The sequence below is a fragment of the Anomaloglossus baeobatrachus genome, chromosome 2 (genome assembly GCF_048569485.1).
Source record: "Anomaloglossus baeobatrachus isolate aAnoBae1 chromosome 2, aAnoBae1.hap1, whole genome shotgun sequence".
Classification (NCBI taxonomy): domain Eukaryota; kingdom Metazoa; phylum Chordata; class Amphibia; order Anura; family Aromobatidae; genus Anomaloglossus; species Anomaloglossus baeobatrachus.
This window is the reverse complement of record NC_134354.1, coordinates 110,295,894-110,312,583: the sequence shown is the minus strand read 5'-3', so window position 1 is coordinate 110,312,583 and position 16,690 is coordinate 110,295,894. Positions and strand designations below refer to the sequence as shown.

The 16,690-nt window shown below is 48.4% G+C and overlaps 1 protein-coding gene across 1 annotated transcript in view; it reads left to right on the top strand.

The window, feature by feature from the left end:
* The first annotated feature begins 10,108 nt into the window (after nt 1-10,108).
* Nucleotides 10,109-16,690, top strand: part of SLC13A2 (solute carrier family 13 member 2) — a 121,849-nt gene continuing 115,267 nt past the window's right edge. The window contains exon 1 of the mRNA XM_075335268.1: nt 10,109-10,245. Within this exon, the coding sequence (XP_075191383.1) occupies nt 10,144-10,245 (102 nt within the window). The 5' untranslated portion in view covers nt 10,109-10,143. The remainder of the gene's footprint in view (nt 10,246-16,690) is intronic.

The window sequence follows — 16,690 nt, the reverse complement described above, 5'->3', positions numbered from 1 at the left end:
TAAGGGTCACACCCAAATGAAGAAGGGGGTATTTACAGGGGATATATATTGTTCGTGACGCCACCCGTTGTGTGCGGCAATAGGGAGGAGTACTGCCACTGCCTTTGGGAGTACCCGGGGTGATGGAGTGGGGCAGCTAGATGATGTTACCCTCCACGGGTAGTGAAAGGCCCCGGGACTCCGGATGGTGTGATGGGATGCAGGGGGAGTGCAGGCTCGCTGGTTGCAGGGGTTAATCAGGTACTCACTCAGCAAGAAAGCAGATGCTGACAACGTAGTAAACCAAGTCTCTGGGTGCCGCTGCCCTCTTGGGGAGCTCGTCCAGGTCCCATCCCCTGCAGTACTGCCTGGTAGTCTGTGGCCTGCCTCCTGGCACCATATTTTAGAGTATCCTTTGTGGCCGGTCAGCTTGGAGCTTTGCGGGCCCCGCTCCCTGCTATGGGTAGCAAGAGGAGCTTGCTCTCAGGAGCTCACGCTTGGGATTTCAGTGGGCTGCTTTGCTTGGAAAGCCCTATCCCCCTCGTTGCGCTAGTGCCCTCGATCTCTGAAGTTTGTGGGAGTGTGGTGCCCCTGAGGCTTCCGTTGCCACAGGAACATTGCACCCCAGCCAGAGGTGTGATGTCCCATCCTGGGTAAGGAAGGGAGTAAACGCCGGTCCACAGGCAAATCTGCACTACATCCATTGTTAGGCATATTTTGGGACCGGGGATAGTGGCAGCCACCCCCATGCTGTATGATGGGGGGGCATAAGACCCATCCCTTCTCCCATAGGGTGGGGTCTAGCAACTGGGTGGGTGGGAGGAGCCAGCCGAGAATAGAGTAGAAAGAGGAAGGTCAAGTGAAGTTAGTTGTTAGTTGAGAGGAGCTAAAGTAAGGAGGAGAGCTGAGAGGAGTAAGAAGAGTAGTGCTCTAGTCAGTCAGGAACAAGAAGGAGAAAGTGACGCTTCCTGGTGGAGACCCTGGGACCCAGCTAGGTCCAGGTGACACCACAGCAGAGAAATACAGAAGGTATTCCAGGGCCACTGAACCGCTTTCAAGCACAGGGCCTGTACCACAGAAAGATCAGGTGGAGGGATCAAGCTGCAGACAGGGGACGGTCCCTAGAAACTGGAGGAAGAGAAGTAATTTCCAAAGGTAAAAACCGAGGCCCAGGGTTGTTGCAAGCGCCCAGGGCCACAGCCCACTGCAGAACCTCTGGGAAGAGGGTGAAGTTCCAGCTAGGCAAGCCCCCTTGTCCAGAGGCTGTAGTGGAGGCCAAGCCAGGTTCATCCAGCAATGGCAAGGCTTAGAAGACAGCTGAAGAGAGGAACACAATAGAAGGGTGCACCGGCTTTTATTCTCAGATCTACCTGGGATCGGCGGAGGTCCCTGACAGTGGGTTACAGCAGTCCAAAGGCACCAGTGCACTACAAATCAGGAATTGTGAGTAAACAACTTGAAACTGAACCCTTGGTGTCGCCTCTATTATTTCACCTGCACTTCACCGTCTACAACACCCTCATAGACTCTTACAAGCACCAACTGTTGCCCCGGGACATCGCTCCACCTGTGGGGAGCAGAACCATCCAAGCTGCCATTCCACCAGCCCCGGAGGCCCCATACAGCAGCGGCGGCTTAATAGCCGCAAACCACAGGTGACGTCACGAATATAAACTTTAAGCACCCCCACTGAAGCCATATTAATTGACTCCCGCCAGGGTCATGGAGTCAGGCCCCGCCACCACTGACTACCCCCCGGACTAGTCCGGCCCGGCACCGGGTGTCCCATAGCCCTGGGGTGGGCGAGTCAGGAACAGTCCATATAAGCCCTGCCCTTCGCAGGTTAATTGCCGGGATGCTTGAAGCTTCTCCCCGACCTAGGGTCCGTGTACCCCGCCGTGACTTTGGTCCCAGCCTGGCTATTGAACTGCGGCTGCTGGCTATCCTCCAAGACTAGCCAAGCACCCAGTCCCAATCTCCCGCGACCGGGTCTCCAACTCCTCCAGGTCCAGACCACCGTCCAACTCCCAGCTTCCTCGAGCTCCTCACTGCTCGAGGGCTACCACAGAATTGTCACCTCCCACCTCCCTGCCTGACTCCTATGTGAACGGCCCTATTCCAGCTTAAGCAGGACTCTGGTGTACCTGACAGGTCTGGTGCGATGTGTAACTAGGATTTGTGAATGCTAGTGGAGGCAGTACCACAAGATGGGAACTCAGAACCATGAAGGGTTGAGCCCTGCATGGAGAGAGAAAGATTGTGTAGAACCCTGTGATGAGCTGACTAGTCCAGGGCGTCACATTCCTCCTTGATTAAACGTAGCTCGTCCCCGAGCTACAAGAAATCCAGAGGTTTTTTTTGTTAACTAAAAAGAGAAAAAATAACAAGTTTAATGAACAATTTCTCTTCCCTCGCAGGGGAGGCACATTACTAAAACATTACATTTAAAACTCTTTACACGCAACGACATTGCTAGCGAAATGTCATTGGGGTCACGGAATTCGTGACGCACATCCAGCCTCGTTAGCGCCGTCGTTGCGTGTGAAACGCAGGAACGACCATTAACGATCAAAAATACTCACCATATCGTTGATCGTTGACATGTTGTTCTAATCTCAAATATCGTTGGTGCTGCAGGTACGATGTTGTTCGTCGTTCCTGCGGCAGCACACATCGCTATGTGTGTCACCACAAGAACGAGGAGGAACATCACCGTCCCTGTGGCCACCGGCAATGAGAAAGGAAGGAGGTGGGCGGGATGTTACGGCTGCTCATCTCTGCCCCTCCGCTTCAATTGGGCAGCCGTTAAGTGACGCCACTGTGACGCCGCACGGCCCACCCCCTTAGAAAGGAGGCGGTTTGCCGGCAACAGCGACGTCGCTAGGCAGGTAAGTACGTGTGACGGCTGTTAGCGATGTTGTGCGCCACGGGCAGCGATTTGCCCGTGACGCACAACCGACAGGGGCGGGTGCTTTCACCAGTGACATCGCTAGCGATGTCGCTGTGTGTAAAGTGCCCTTTAGAGTTCATTTTTATTAAAGAACCCTGGGAACGCTACCGGTTGTAGCGGTAGTCGGTGCTCAGCCTACTCCACTGCAGCACCTTCCGTCGACAGTCCATTTCCAATGTCCCTCTCCCTTCAACCCGCCACTGAAACAACCTGAAGCCCGCCACTTCCTACTTGGTTCCATGACAGGGTTGAAGTCCTGGAGGCATAAAAGACGACTCTGGTGGGCGCACTGGGCGCAACTATATACAAAGAGCACAAGTCCGTGCGGGCCGCTACCAGTTCCGTAGCCACGGTCCATGTTTAACTTTAAATAATTTGGCAGAAAATCAGGTGACTTTCCCGGATAATAACATTTTCATTTTTCAAAACATTAGCAGCATTTTCAAAACTTCACTTATTACTTTTCAGGAAAATAACAAACTAAGAAAAACAATAAAAGAAAACACAGAATTAACATATTAACTTTAGATAGCCTGGTACCGCTACCATCAATGCTTGTAATCCACGGCGGAAGCTGGCATGACCTTCTCATCAATCATGACAAGCCTGCCTTTTTCACATCTAGGGCATACCAGCCCCACTCTCCACAATGCCAAGTGTAGGAAACCATCTCTCCCGGTTCCAGGTTACGGCCCGGGTGCCCCCTCGGGAGATGCTCCTGTACATCTCGTCGGGCACAAATACCCCAGCCGTGAGGTCCGCTTCCCGGGCAAACCCCCATCCTTGGTCGGGGTCAAACCGCTCCACAAGACCACGGTACCACGGCCTTCTAACTCGGGAGGTGGCATTCCTCAGATGCTCTTTCTCTTTTTGGGTGCGGGCAGCAATCTCCCGTCGTCGCTGTTCTCGGATCGTCATTTCCAGGTGCAGCTTCTGCTCGTGTAGTAGGGGGAGTCAGCGTTCGACCTCGCCTTCCTTACTGGTATGGGTTGTAGGTGCACTTCTGCGGCCCCAGCAGCCGCCGGGATGCCGCGTGGCGGCGGAGCTGGCATCTCCACAGGCTCCACCTCCGCCTTGGTAGACAAAGGAACCGACTGCTCTGCAGCCAGGGATGCAGAGTCCGGGTGCTCTGTATCGGGGTAAGGACCCAGTGATTCGGCTGGGTCTGGTCGGGCTGGTGCTGGGATAACTGCTGTCGTGGCCTGGTCAGATGGTAGATTCAGGGGCTCTGCAATCTGCTTCTTACAAACAGGGACTGGAGGTTCCTCTGCAGGTGTTGGAGTTGGCAGCTCGGCATCCGTCGAGGACGAGGGTGGCGGTGGCTGAATGCTTGCAGTGGGCGGTGCAGACCGGACCCCGCAGCCGTATAGGCCAAGTCAACCGGGGATGGGTAGCTGCTTACCCGCTCCTCGCATGGGACTTCTATCTCACGGGCTCGCACCGCCATTGCCAGGCTCCTCATCTTTTTTCTCCAATGGTCCAAAATGAAGAGGAACTGCGTCCGCATCCTCCTGCAGAGTTGCTTGGTCTCCTGTTCTATCCAGGCTGCGGTCCCAGGAGCAGCGCGCTCTGGTGACCAGTCTCGTGCTGCCATCTTGCCTCTGCGGTTCCCAAGAACTTTATCGCAGAGTCCTGGCGTCCCTGCTTCACTTCCGCTGCTACATGCCGTCACGCCTCCTTGGTTTTCGCCAGCCACTCACTTTCGCACTGGGGCACTCTGGAAACTTCCGGTTTCGGCCACACTCTCAGGACGAAGGGCGGGGCTTTGGCTTCACGCGCTTTTGGCCTGGAAGATGGCATTTTGGTGCCAAAGATGGCGGAAACTGGCGGGAATGGGATTTTGACACCGCAGCTTGGATTTTCAAGGCACATGACACCCAGGTTAGTGGGTCCTATCTGAATCCTGTTTGTGACGCCAAAGTATTTTGGGATTGTAATGCCCCCAGCAGCGGTTGAACTGTTTGGATCTGGATGTCACTGCTCGTGGCTCGAGGGTCTCCAGACCCGGGGGCTAAGGGTCACACCCGAATGAAGAAGGGGGGTAGCTACAGGGGAGATATAGTTTGTGACGCCACCCGTGGTGTGTGGTAATAGGGAGTACCGCCGCTGCCGTTGGGAGTACCCGGGGTGATGGAGTGGGGCAGCTAGATGACGTTATACTTCACGGGTAGGGAAAAGTCCCGGCACCCCGGATCGTGGGATGGGATGCAGGGGGAGCGCAGGCTCGCTAGTTGCAGGGGTTAATCAGGTACTCACTCAGCAAGAAAGCAGACGCTGACAACGTAGTAAACCAAGTCTCTGGATGCCACTGCCCTCTTGGGGAGCTCGTCTGGGTCCCGTCCCCTCCAGCACTGCCTGGTGGTCTGTGACCTGCCTCCTGGAACTGTATTTTAGAGTGTCCTTTGTGGCCCATCAGCTTGGAGCTTTCCAGGCCCCGCTCCCTGCTATGGGTAGCAAGAGGAGCTTGCTCACGCTTGGGATTTCTGTAGGTTGCTTTGCTTGGAAAGCCATATCCCCCTTGTGGCGCTAGTGCCCCGATCTCTGAGCTTCGTGGGAACAGTCCATATAGGCCCTGCCCTCCGCAGGCTAATTGCCGGGTTGCTTGAAGCTTCTCCCCGACCCTAGGGTCCGTGTACCCCGTCGTACCTTCGTCCCAGCCCGGTTATTGAACTGCACCTGCTTGCTATCCTCCAAGACTAGCCAAGGGCCCAGTCCCAATCTCCCGCGACCAGGTCTCCGACTCCTCCAGGTCCACACTACCGTCTGCGACCTAGTCTCCTCTTCCCCTGGGAGCTCCAACTCCCAGCTTCCTCGAGCGCCTCACTGCTCGAGGGCTACCGCAGAATGACTTGTCACCTCCCACCTCCCTGCCTGACCCCTATGTGGACGGCCCTATTGCAGCTTAAGCAGCCCTCTGGTGTGCCTGACAGGTGTGGTGCGAGGTATAACTAGGATTTGTGAATGCTGGTGGAGGCTGTACCGCAAGATGGAGACCCAGAACCATGGGGGGTTTGAGCCCTGTACGGAGAGAGAAAGAATGTGACGACCTGACTAGTCCAGGGCGTCACAAGTGCATCTTCACTACCAGTTTGTCTGTTACCATGAGCCCATGTCGATGAATGGACTCCACCCTCCTGTGACACCCGTCTGTGCGACGACTGTCCGTACCTTACGGGAAATGGTATCATTTCCACATTCTCCTCTTCCTCCTCTTTCTCTGGGACCACCACCTCCTACCGCAGACTGTTTATTCAAAATGTGCTCCAACATGTAGACCGGAAGAGTGATGCTGATGACGGCATTGTCAGCAATAACCATCTTTTGTCGCCATTTCGAAACTGTGCAAGAGAATTCAGGGGTCCTTCATCTGTGACCACTTCGCAATCGTGATTTACCCCACATCCGGACTGCTGTGTCCCAGGCTATTCATCATGACATAGTGCACCAGAGCTCGCTGCTGTGACCACAGTTGCTGCAACATGTGCAGAGTGGAATTCCACCATATTGGCACATCGAATATCAACTCGTTAACCGGTAGGCCGAAAGATCTTTGTAGTGATGCAAGCTGATTAGCCGCACAGTGCGAATGGTGTAAGTGAGCACATAGTAACCATGCCTTCTGCAGCAGTGCTTCCAGGCCAGGATAGTGGCCAAGAAATTTCTGTACAACCAGGTTGCAAGGCACATATGTGATGTCACCCAAGCATAGGGCCACCACCAGGTTTATACCATTATCGCACATGACCTTCTCTGGCTCCTCTACAACTCTGCAGCTGTGTGACTGTAGTGGAGGAAGCGATAGATCCAGAATTTTGCTGCTCAAGCTTTGGGGATTTCAAGACTTGTAAAGCAGCCCCTTCCCTGCCTGCCCCCGCAGCCACCAGAGTAATCAAGTGCCCAGTCAACGAGATGTAACGCCCCTGGCCATGCTTGCTTGTCCAGGTGTCAGCGGTGAAATGCAGCCTGGGAGACACAGAGTTTTTTAAGGAAAAGGTAAAGGTGTCTGCAATATGATGGTGTAGAGCAGGCACAGCTTTATTAAAAAAGTAATGACGACTAGGCAATTGGTACTGTGGAACTGCAATGGCCGTCAGCTTTCAGAAGGCTAATGTATCCACCAGGTGGAAAGGCAGCATTTCCGTGGCCAACAGATTGGATATGGCGAAGTTCAAGCTGTTCACTTTGGCATGTATAGGAGGAAATAATCTTTCCTGTGACCACAACTGTGGGACTGCAGACTGGCTGGTGTGCTGAGTGAGGGTGGAGTGGGTTGTACATTACAAACTGGTGGACTCTGAGAGAGGTGTAGGTAGAGATGTTATGGTGCATTGCGAAACATGTGATGTGCTTGGTCTGTGAGATTGGTAAAAATCCACAGGCATGTCCACTTCCGTAACAACTGACAGGCTGTCACTCACCCCAACTGTAGTTGGTAAACAAGTAGAGGTTCTGCGGGCGGAGACCTGGGTGAGAACAGTTTTGAGGGTGATGGAGGAGGAAGAAGCATCAGATGTGGTTGATGGGCCATCAGGTGTTTGGGGATACCCGCTAGTCCCTATTTTAGTGCAGTAAGAATCCCAGACTAAGGGCAGTGTCACACAGAACGATCTATCGTGCGATCGCACGAGCAATCTTACACGCCCCCGTCATTTGTGCGCCATGGGCAATTAGTTGCCCATGGCGCACAAAGTTGTTAACCCCCTGTCACACGCACTCACCTCCTGGACGACCTCGCTGGGGTCGGCAAACATCCTCTTCCTGAAGGGGGAGGGACGTTCGGCGTCACAGCGACATCCCACAGCGGCCACCCAATAGAAGCGGAGGGGCACAGATAATTGGGACGTAACATTGCCAGCGGGATACAGGTAAGCTGTCTTCGTCATTCCCGGGGTGTCACACGGAGCGATGTGTGCTTCCTCGGGAACGACGAGCAACCGGCGCGCAGAAGGAAGAATGACTTTATAAAAATGAACGACGTGTCAACGAGCAACGATAAGGTGAGTATTTTTGCTCTTCACAGTCGTTCGTAGCTGTCACACGCTACGATATCTCTAACGATGCCGGATGTGCGTCACGGAATCCTTGACCCCGACGACATATCGCCCGATATATGGTAGCGTGTGACGCCGGCCTAACGCATGTTGGTTGGTCATGTGACGGTTCATGCAAGTAGCAGACAAGAGTTGTTGCCTCACTCCATGTCTGTGCGGGAACCACTTCATCGTCATCCTCTGTTGTCCCACTCCTCGCCCTGACAGTCACCCTCCTCCTCTTCCTGCACTGACATCACAGTGCATGCGCCTCAGGTATCTGAGTCTGATCATCATCACCTCCACTCCTAGGGGTTAATGTCTGTTGACAACAGTCTGGATCCTGCTCTAACCTGACTTTGTCTGGGCCCGGATCCAACTCATAAAGATTTTGGTCATCAGTGTAGATGTTTTCCTCCTCTTCAGTCTGTGAATCTTTAGAACAAAGTGGAGGCAGCACCTTCTCTAACCTTTTAAAAGAACAAAATGGCGCCGTGTTGCATGTACTCATTTTATATGCAAAGTACATTTGACTTAAAGGGAACCAATCACCAGGGATTTTGTATATAAGCTAAAGCCAGTGCTATACTGGCACTATCAGGCTAATTCTCTACATACCTGTAGTGGTCAGCTCGGATGTTAAGGTTTTGAAATCCAAAAAAGTGAAGCTTGTAAAATGAGCAACTTCTTGAGTGACAGTTGCACTGGAGCAGATAATATATTCATAATTATCTCCTCCCCCTGTTAGAATTAGCATAAGTATTATACAAATAACTCACTGTGTCTAGCAGGACCTGTGGTGAGGTCATACCCACCACAGGTCTATGGGGCTGCATTATACATGGAGATCTATGGGGCCTCATTATACATGGAGGTCTATGGGGCCGCATTATACATGGAGGTCTATGGGGCCGCATTATACATGGAGGTCTATGGGGCTGCATTATACATGGAGGTCTATGGGGCTGCATTACACATGTAGGTCTATGGGGCTGCATTACACATGTAGGTCTATGGGGCTGCATTATACATGGAGGTCTATGGGGCTGTTTAATACACATGAAGGACACCTTATACATGGTCTATAGGGGTGAATTATACATGGAGGACTATGGGACTGCATAATACAATATGAAGGTCTATGCAGCTGCATTATAATACATATAGGATTATGGGGCTGAATTCTAATATATGGAGGACTATGTGGGCTACCTTATACATGGACTATGGGGTGCATTATAAAACATGGAGGACTATGGGGTTGCATTATAATATATGGAGAACTATGGGGGTGCATTCTAATATATGAAGGGTTATGTGGGACCCTTTATACTATATGGAAGGTTATGTGTGGGCCAATATTGTATTTGGAGAACTATATTCAAGGGGGAACAAAGATACAAGCATGGGATGGGAAAGTTTTGTGCTGGGGAAAAAGGCTCTTTCCCTCAGCACCCAGCTTTCTCATGCTCTGCTATACATTTCTCAGCACCCAGCTCTCCCATGCTTTGATATGAAAAAGCTGGGTGTTGAAGGAAGAATGTATAGCAGAGCATAGGGAAACTGGGTGCTGAGGACAAGATGGATCTCAGAACATAGGAAAGCTGGGTGCTGATAGAAAGAGGAATTTCAAATTATGGGAAACCTGGGTGCTGAGGGAAAAAACCAAGTGTCAGCATCATTATCCCGTACCCCGAGTGTTAGTGTACGAAAGGGGTGGGGGGGGGGTGGGGGGGCAGGTCCAAATTTTGCACCAGGGCCACTGATCACAATACATTGAAATCCTTTGCCAAATGCTTTATCCATAAAAATATAGGCTATTTAAAAACTATTTCATTATTTTCTGTTTTTAAAACCACTCTACTAATAATTCTAAAGTGTAAATTAGAATTTTCAATTGATAATAAAAACAGAAGGATTGGAAAGTACACAGCACTGACAATTATCTAATAATTATTGACAGTGGTTTATGACTTAAAAAAACAGTTAACTGCTTGTAAGATTTGTTACCTGTTATTGGAGTGATTACGATATGGTCTTCCTGATGTCACCGCCTTCATTACTGATAGATAAGTTTAGTGCAGAGCCAATGATACACCCACAATTACATAGGAGCTTCTCTTCCTTTATATAAATGCATGTCAGAGACGTGTCTTCCCTTTAGTACAATTATTTTTCTGCAATATGGGCTCCACTGGAAAATGGATTCTAGCAAACAGAAAATATTTTATCATTTTTCTGCTCCCAATTCTTCTCCTCCCACTGCCCCTGGTGCTACAAGCAACTGTAAGTACTACTGTTTTTAGGAACTATGCTCTGCTATATCATTTTTGTGTTCGGCAGATATATGTATTTTGTTCTTATCTTCTTGTATGCACAACACAGATAAATTCCAATCAGAATATGAAAATGATGCATGCATAACTAATGCAACTGGAAATATATATACCTACAGGTAAACTTCAGAGACAGATTATACGGTGTTTACGATTAAAACTTTTCTTCTTTATGGATGCACGATTAAAACAAATGTTATAAAAGGCTCTAGACACACAATGTGGCAGTCATGTCAGGTGTCTGGAATCTTTTGTAAAATTTGTTAATTGTGCATCATTAAAGAAGAAAAATTTTAATCTTCAATGCTGGACAATCTAACTTTGAAGTTTACAAGTGCTATAAACTGACAGGATCTGTGCATTTGACACATCCAAGACTTAACGCCGCTTTACACGCAGCAACATCGCTAGCGATCGCACCCGCCCCAGTCGTGCGTGCGTCACAGGCAAATCGCTGCCCGTGGCGAACAATATCGCTTGGACGCGTGACACCAACATACCTTTCTAACGATGTCGCTGTGGCTGCCGAACAAACTCTTTTTTAAGGGGGCGGTTTGTGCGGCGTCACAGCGACGTCACACAGTGGGCCACCAATAGAAGCGGATGGGCGGAGATCAGCCGCATTTACGACATGCCCACCTCGTTGCTGGAAAACGCAGGAACACTGTTGTTCGTCGTTCCCGGGGTGTCACATGTAGCGATGTGTGCTGCCGAACAATGAACAATCTGCCTCCAGAACGAGCAACGACATTTTGAAAATGAATGACGTGTCAACAATCAACAATTTGGTGAGTATTTTGGATCGTTAGCGGTTGCTTATAGTTGTCACATGCAACGACGTCACTAACGAGGCCGGATGTGCGTCACGAATTCCGTGACCCCACCGATATCTCATTAGCGATGTCGTTGCGCGTAACGGGGCCTTTAGTCTGCATATCTGCTTTTATCATTTAGCAGTAAGCACATATATTTTTTTTACTACACCTACACGGGTCAGTAGCAATTATTGGACATGCATGGCATATGTACGGGTGGGCTGCTTTCTTTATAATCTTCTTAGTAATTACATTTTAAAGACCTAAAAAAGTTATGGCATTATGAAAATCACACGATTGACAGGCATATTAATATACAAATCATGAAAAAATGGCAATGCATTTTTCCAAATTCTTGATTTCGTATGTATTGAGCATGAGCACCACACAGAAATCTTCACTCCTTGACATATTATTATCAATGACACTATTAATGGTTACCATGCTGGAAGCACTTTCAAATCATCAATACCCGCTGCTATCAGCTGCCATTGCAATTGCCGACCAATGACGTTACAGATGTGTTTCATGAGTGACAAGATTGTACGTTCTGCAGGTCAGGGTAGCATATACAGTGTGTCCACCCATATCATGTCCTCCGCCATTAACTTGAGAAGAGCAGCAGCTATAGGCATAGAAGTGGTGTCTAGGTATAGTAAAGTAGCTATGCGCTACGCAATGAAACCACCTATAGCGCCGCCTGGTGGAAAACAACGGAGTCAGCATTTTTATTTCGAAAACGGAACGAGATCGAGAAAAAAAGGGAATTACAAAGTTGCAGGGCATCATCAATTCAATATGAATTGACACCTTGCATACAGAAATGCTATGATATAAAACCCATGACCACCCCAAAACATTGAATGCTGGTCACACATATGGCGCTCATTTAACTTTGATGCTCAAAGTGGCCAACATGAGCTGCAATGCACATCTGGACTCTGGACAGCATATCTATTGTGCAATATGGTAGGTGACACATTTGCACAAGCATCTGTAATACGTCGTCGTAGGTCCTGCAATGTTGGTGGAGGGGTTTCATACACCTGCGGTTTGATGTGACCTCACAGAAAGAAGTCTAATGGGGTCAGGTCAGGTGAGCGTGGAGGCCACTCCATGCAGCCACCATACCCAATGACTTGTAGGAAGGTCTCCATGAGGTATCGCTTCACGTCCGCAGCCTTGTGAGTTTTACACGTTCTAATCATAGAATTTCTGTATGCAAGGTGTCGAATCGTATTGAATTGATGATGCCCAACTTTGTAATTTACTTTTTTTCCCAATCTCGTTCCTTTTTCAAGATAAAAATGCTAACTCTGTTGTTTTCCACCAGGTGGCGCTATAGGTGGTTTCATTGCGTAGCGCATGGCTACTTTACTATACCTAGACACCACTTCTATGCCTATAGCTGCCGCCGTTTTCAAGTTAATGGCGGTGGACAGGATATGGGTGGACACACTGTATAGCTGCTCACAGTAGCAATAGGAGCATGTGGTCTATCAAATTTAAAAACTTTTTCTGGGACACTTTACAGAAAAGGATGAACCACTAGTTCCATGACCAAATTAATGTAACACCCAGCTGTTAGTGTATGTGGAGTGAAGACTAGAGGTATCCGGCTATTGAACATTATGCCACCCCGTACCATAAACCTGGGAGTAGGATAATCATTAAGGTGTCTTCATGGCATTTTTTAGTTGGTCTTGTTAGAAACTAAAGGCCACTTTACACACAGAGATAAATCTGTGGCAGATCTGTGGTAGATCTGTGGTTGCAGTGAAATTGTGGACAATCAGTGCCAGGTTTGTGGCTGTGTACAAATGAAACAATATGTCCATGATTTCACTGCAACCATAGATCTGCCAAAGATTTATCTCTGTGTGTAAAGTGGCCTTAAGAATGACATGTAAGGATTAGTGATGGGCGAATAGTAACTATTTGTGTTCGGATTATTCATAATAAGTGATGGGCGGACCTGGTCTGTAAAGTGGGCTTTACACGCTACGATATATCTAACGAGATGTCAGCGGGGTCACTTCGTAAGTGACGCACATTCGGCCTCGTTAGTGATATCGTAGCGAGTGACTGCTATGAATGAGCAGAAATACTCACCTTCTCGTTCATCGCTGACATGTCGCTCATTTTCTAAAAATCGCACGTCCTGCTATTCATCGTACCCGGGGCAGCACACATCGCTCCGTGTGACACCCTGGGAACGATGAACTGCAGCTTACCTGCGTGCCGCCGGCAATGCTGAAGGAAGGAGGTGGGCGAGATGTTTGCGTCCCACTCATCTCCGCTCCTCTGCTTCTGTAGGCTGGCCGCTGTGTGACGTCGCTGTGATGCCAAACGTCCCTCCCCCTTCAGGAAGTGGATGTTCGCAGCCCACAGTAAGGTCGTTTGGAAGGTAAGTGCGTGTGACGGGGGGTTACAACATTGTGCGACTCGGGCAACAAATTGCCTGTGCCGCACAAACGATGGGGTCAGGTGCGATCGCAAATGTGATAGCATGAGAAATCAAAACGTGTAAAGCAGGTTTAAAAGTCCAGATCCGCGCCATTTCAAAGGTGCCCGGGTGCTGGGCCAGGGTCCGGGCCCGGAATTCTGGGCATTGATCTGGATCTGGCACTTGAGAAATTACAAAACAATAAAGGAAAAATAAAGAAAATAAGAATGAAGCAAGTGCTTCATACTTACCAAGGCTCCGTCGCCGCTGTAACTGCTCCTGTAGCTTCTCCTTTACTTCCTGGGCTGCTCATCATTGATCATCCATTTGCACTGCTTTCTCTGCTTTCACCGCCCACCGGCCGACCTGGCGTCTGTGATTGGTTGCAGTCAGATATGCCCCCAACCTCTGCCTGCAACCAATCAAAGGCGCTATCTGCAGGTCAGTATTGTGGTATAAAAATAAATAAAACAATTGATGTAAGATCACCCCATATTATGATACCAAGCACAGATAAAGCCCACAGATACAGGCTGCAGCCTCCAACTCTGCGCTTATCTTGGCTATGTATCAAAATAATAGGAACCGCATGCGGATTTTTTCTTTTTTTAAAATTATCTAAATTATCTAAATCATTTTAAAAAACTGGCATGCTGCCTCCCCCAAATTTTCATACCCAGCCATGATACAGCCCAACAGCCGAGGGCTGGTATTCTCAGACTGGACTGGCCTATGGTTATTAGGACCCCCAGCCTAAAAATAGCAACCTGCAGCCGTCCGGGATTTCCACATCCATTAGATGCGACAAGCTGAGCGTTTTACCCAGCTCTATCCCAAATGCCCTGGTGCTGTGGCAATCGGGGCAATGAGGGGTTAATAACCGTATACAACTGTCATCAAACCACAAATTAGTGATTGGTTGGGGTCTATAGACCCCCCCCATCACTAATTCTATAGGTAAAAAGAAATAAACACAAACAGAGAAAAATCCTTTATTTTGAGTAAAATACAAAAAATACCCTCTTTCACCACTTTAACCTCCTAAACAAGCCTGCAAGTCTGACGTAATGCACACGAGGTCCCACAGTGATTCAGCTCTGCTACATCTCAATCACAGCGGTGGCCATAGAGCATGACTGCCCTCTGTGAGTGCAGACAGAGACTGAGCCACGATGAGTGATGACGTTGGAGGTTCCCACCTGTGATAACAATAACCTGAGTGACGTCATCGCTCATCACGGTTCAGTCTCCGTCTGCACTTACAGTGGGCAGTGTGCACTTTCCTCTCAATCCCATCCACAAGCTCATTAATAAAGAGATTAAAAAGAATCAGTCCTAGCACAGAGCCCTGTGGTACCACACTGTTGACTATAGCCCAATTAGAGAATGTACCATTTATGACCACTTTTTGTTTTTTCTTTTAGCCAATTACCAATCTGCTTATAGTTTCCCCCAGTCCTTGCTTGTGGAGCCTCATTACAAGACTGGTATGTGGCACTGTATCACATGCCTTTGCAAAGCCAAATAAATCACATCAGCTGCATTACCAATATCCAGATTTGCACTTACCTTATCTTTCATGAATCCATGCTGGTTATCAATTATTATATTATTCTCTCTAATATATCATTGCATGTCATCTCTTAAAATGCCCTCAAAAACCTTGCACACCACTGATGTCAGACTTACTGGATGATAATATCCTGGATCTCCCCTCTTATCTTTCTTAAATATTATTACCACATCAGTTATGGTATCTTGTTGCAATATCAGAAAGCCGCATTTGAACAATTAGTGAAAAAATCCTATCTGACAACGCTGGCGGAAGAAGTCATAGTTTTTTGGACAATCAAGGAGTAGTGATGAGGGAGACAAGCGCCAGACCCAACAGAGGAAGATGAACTCTGTCAAAGGTCTGGAACAGTTTCATTAGACCCTCCCAGACCCCAAACCTTCATGCGCGGGGTGCTATGACAGAAGGGAAACGTTTTTGAAGATGGTGGAGTATCTAGCCAATTGTACCAGCATCCTCCGTGATTCCTCTGTGCCATACAACTTAGGTAGCCAAGCTGGACATGTTGCCTGATTGGTCCCTCTATGCATTTGAGGTGCTGGTCTGCCCTGCCACTAGCATTTTGTCGGAACTGGTTTTTAAGGCCACGGGGGGCATAATAACTGAAAGGTGCATCTACCTGTAAACTGAAAATTCTGACAGGCTGACTCTTATCAAAACTAACAAGGCCTCAATTAGCCCAGACTTCTCAACCCCACTGGATAACAGCAGTGGAACATAAAAGCAATTAATATGTTCCTTTTTTTCTGTGGTATTCCCATGCACTGTTTCCCACCCATACCAACAGAGTGATCATGCGACCCTCGTTCTTAATTTTTCAAGGATGTGTATGATGTTCTCTGTCATAATTTTTGAAGGCCTACCTCATAAATTCTTTTACATATATATATATATTTATATTTGTGTGTCCCCACCAGAGGGAAATGTTTTTCATCAATGTTTTTCATCCCTTGCATGTAGTACTTAGGCTTTACCAGTCTAGGAGTCTCACTCCTTAATGATAGGAAAAATAAATTTTTGAGGCCCTACTCTACATGTCTCCCAGGGTGTATTTGAATGTCTCCTTCAATTTTTTGTCAACACTTGCACATATTACATACACTTTACCAGTCGAGGAATCCCATTTATTAATGGAAAAAAAATCTGTGCCCTTCCTCTACATGTCTTCCAGGGTTTCTTTGAGTCACTCATTCTAGTTTTTTGGCAGCCCTTTGTACATCATGCATACTCTTTACTAATCTAGGAGTCTCACTCATTAAAAATGAGCCCCCCAAATTTTTGAGGCCTTCATCTATGTGTCTTCCAGGGTGTATTTGAGTCTCTAATTCTAATTTTTGGCAACCGTTGCAAATCATGCATATCACTAACAGACACAGACAGAAAATGGCCCCTTGTGCAATGGGCCCTTTTTAATCCAATAACTCATCAACATGCACAGTACCACCTGTTTTGGAGTTAGAAATGGGCCTGCTTACCTCATGGAAAGCCGGACAGGTTGCACCAATAATATGTCCAATAATATGTCCACCCCTGATGCTTTATCAGTCTAAGAGTCTAACTC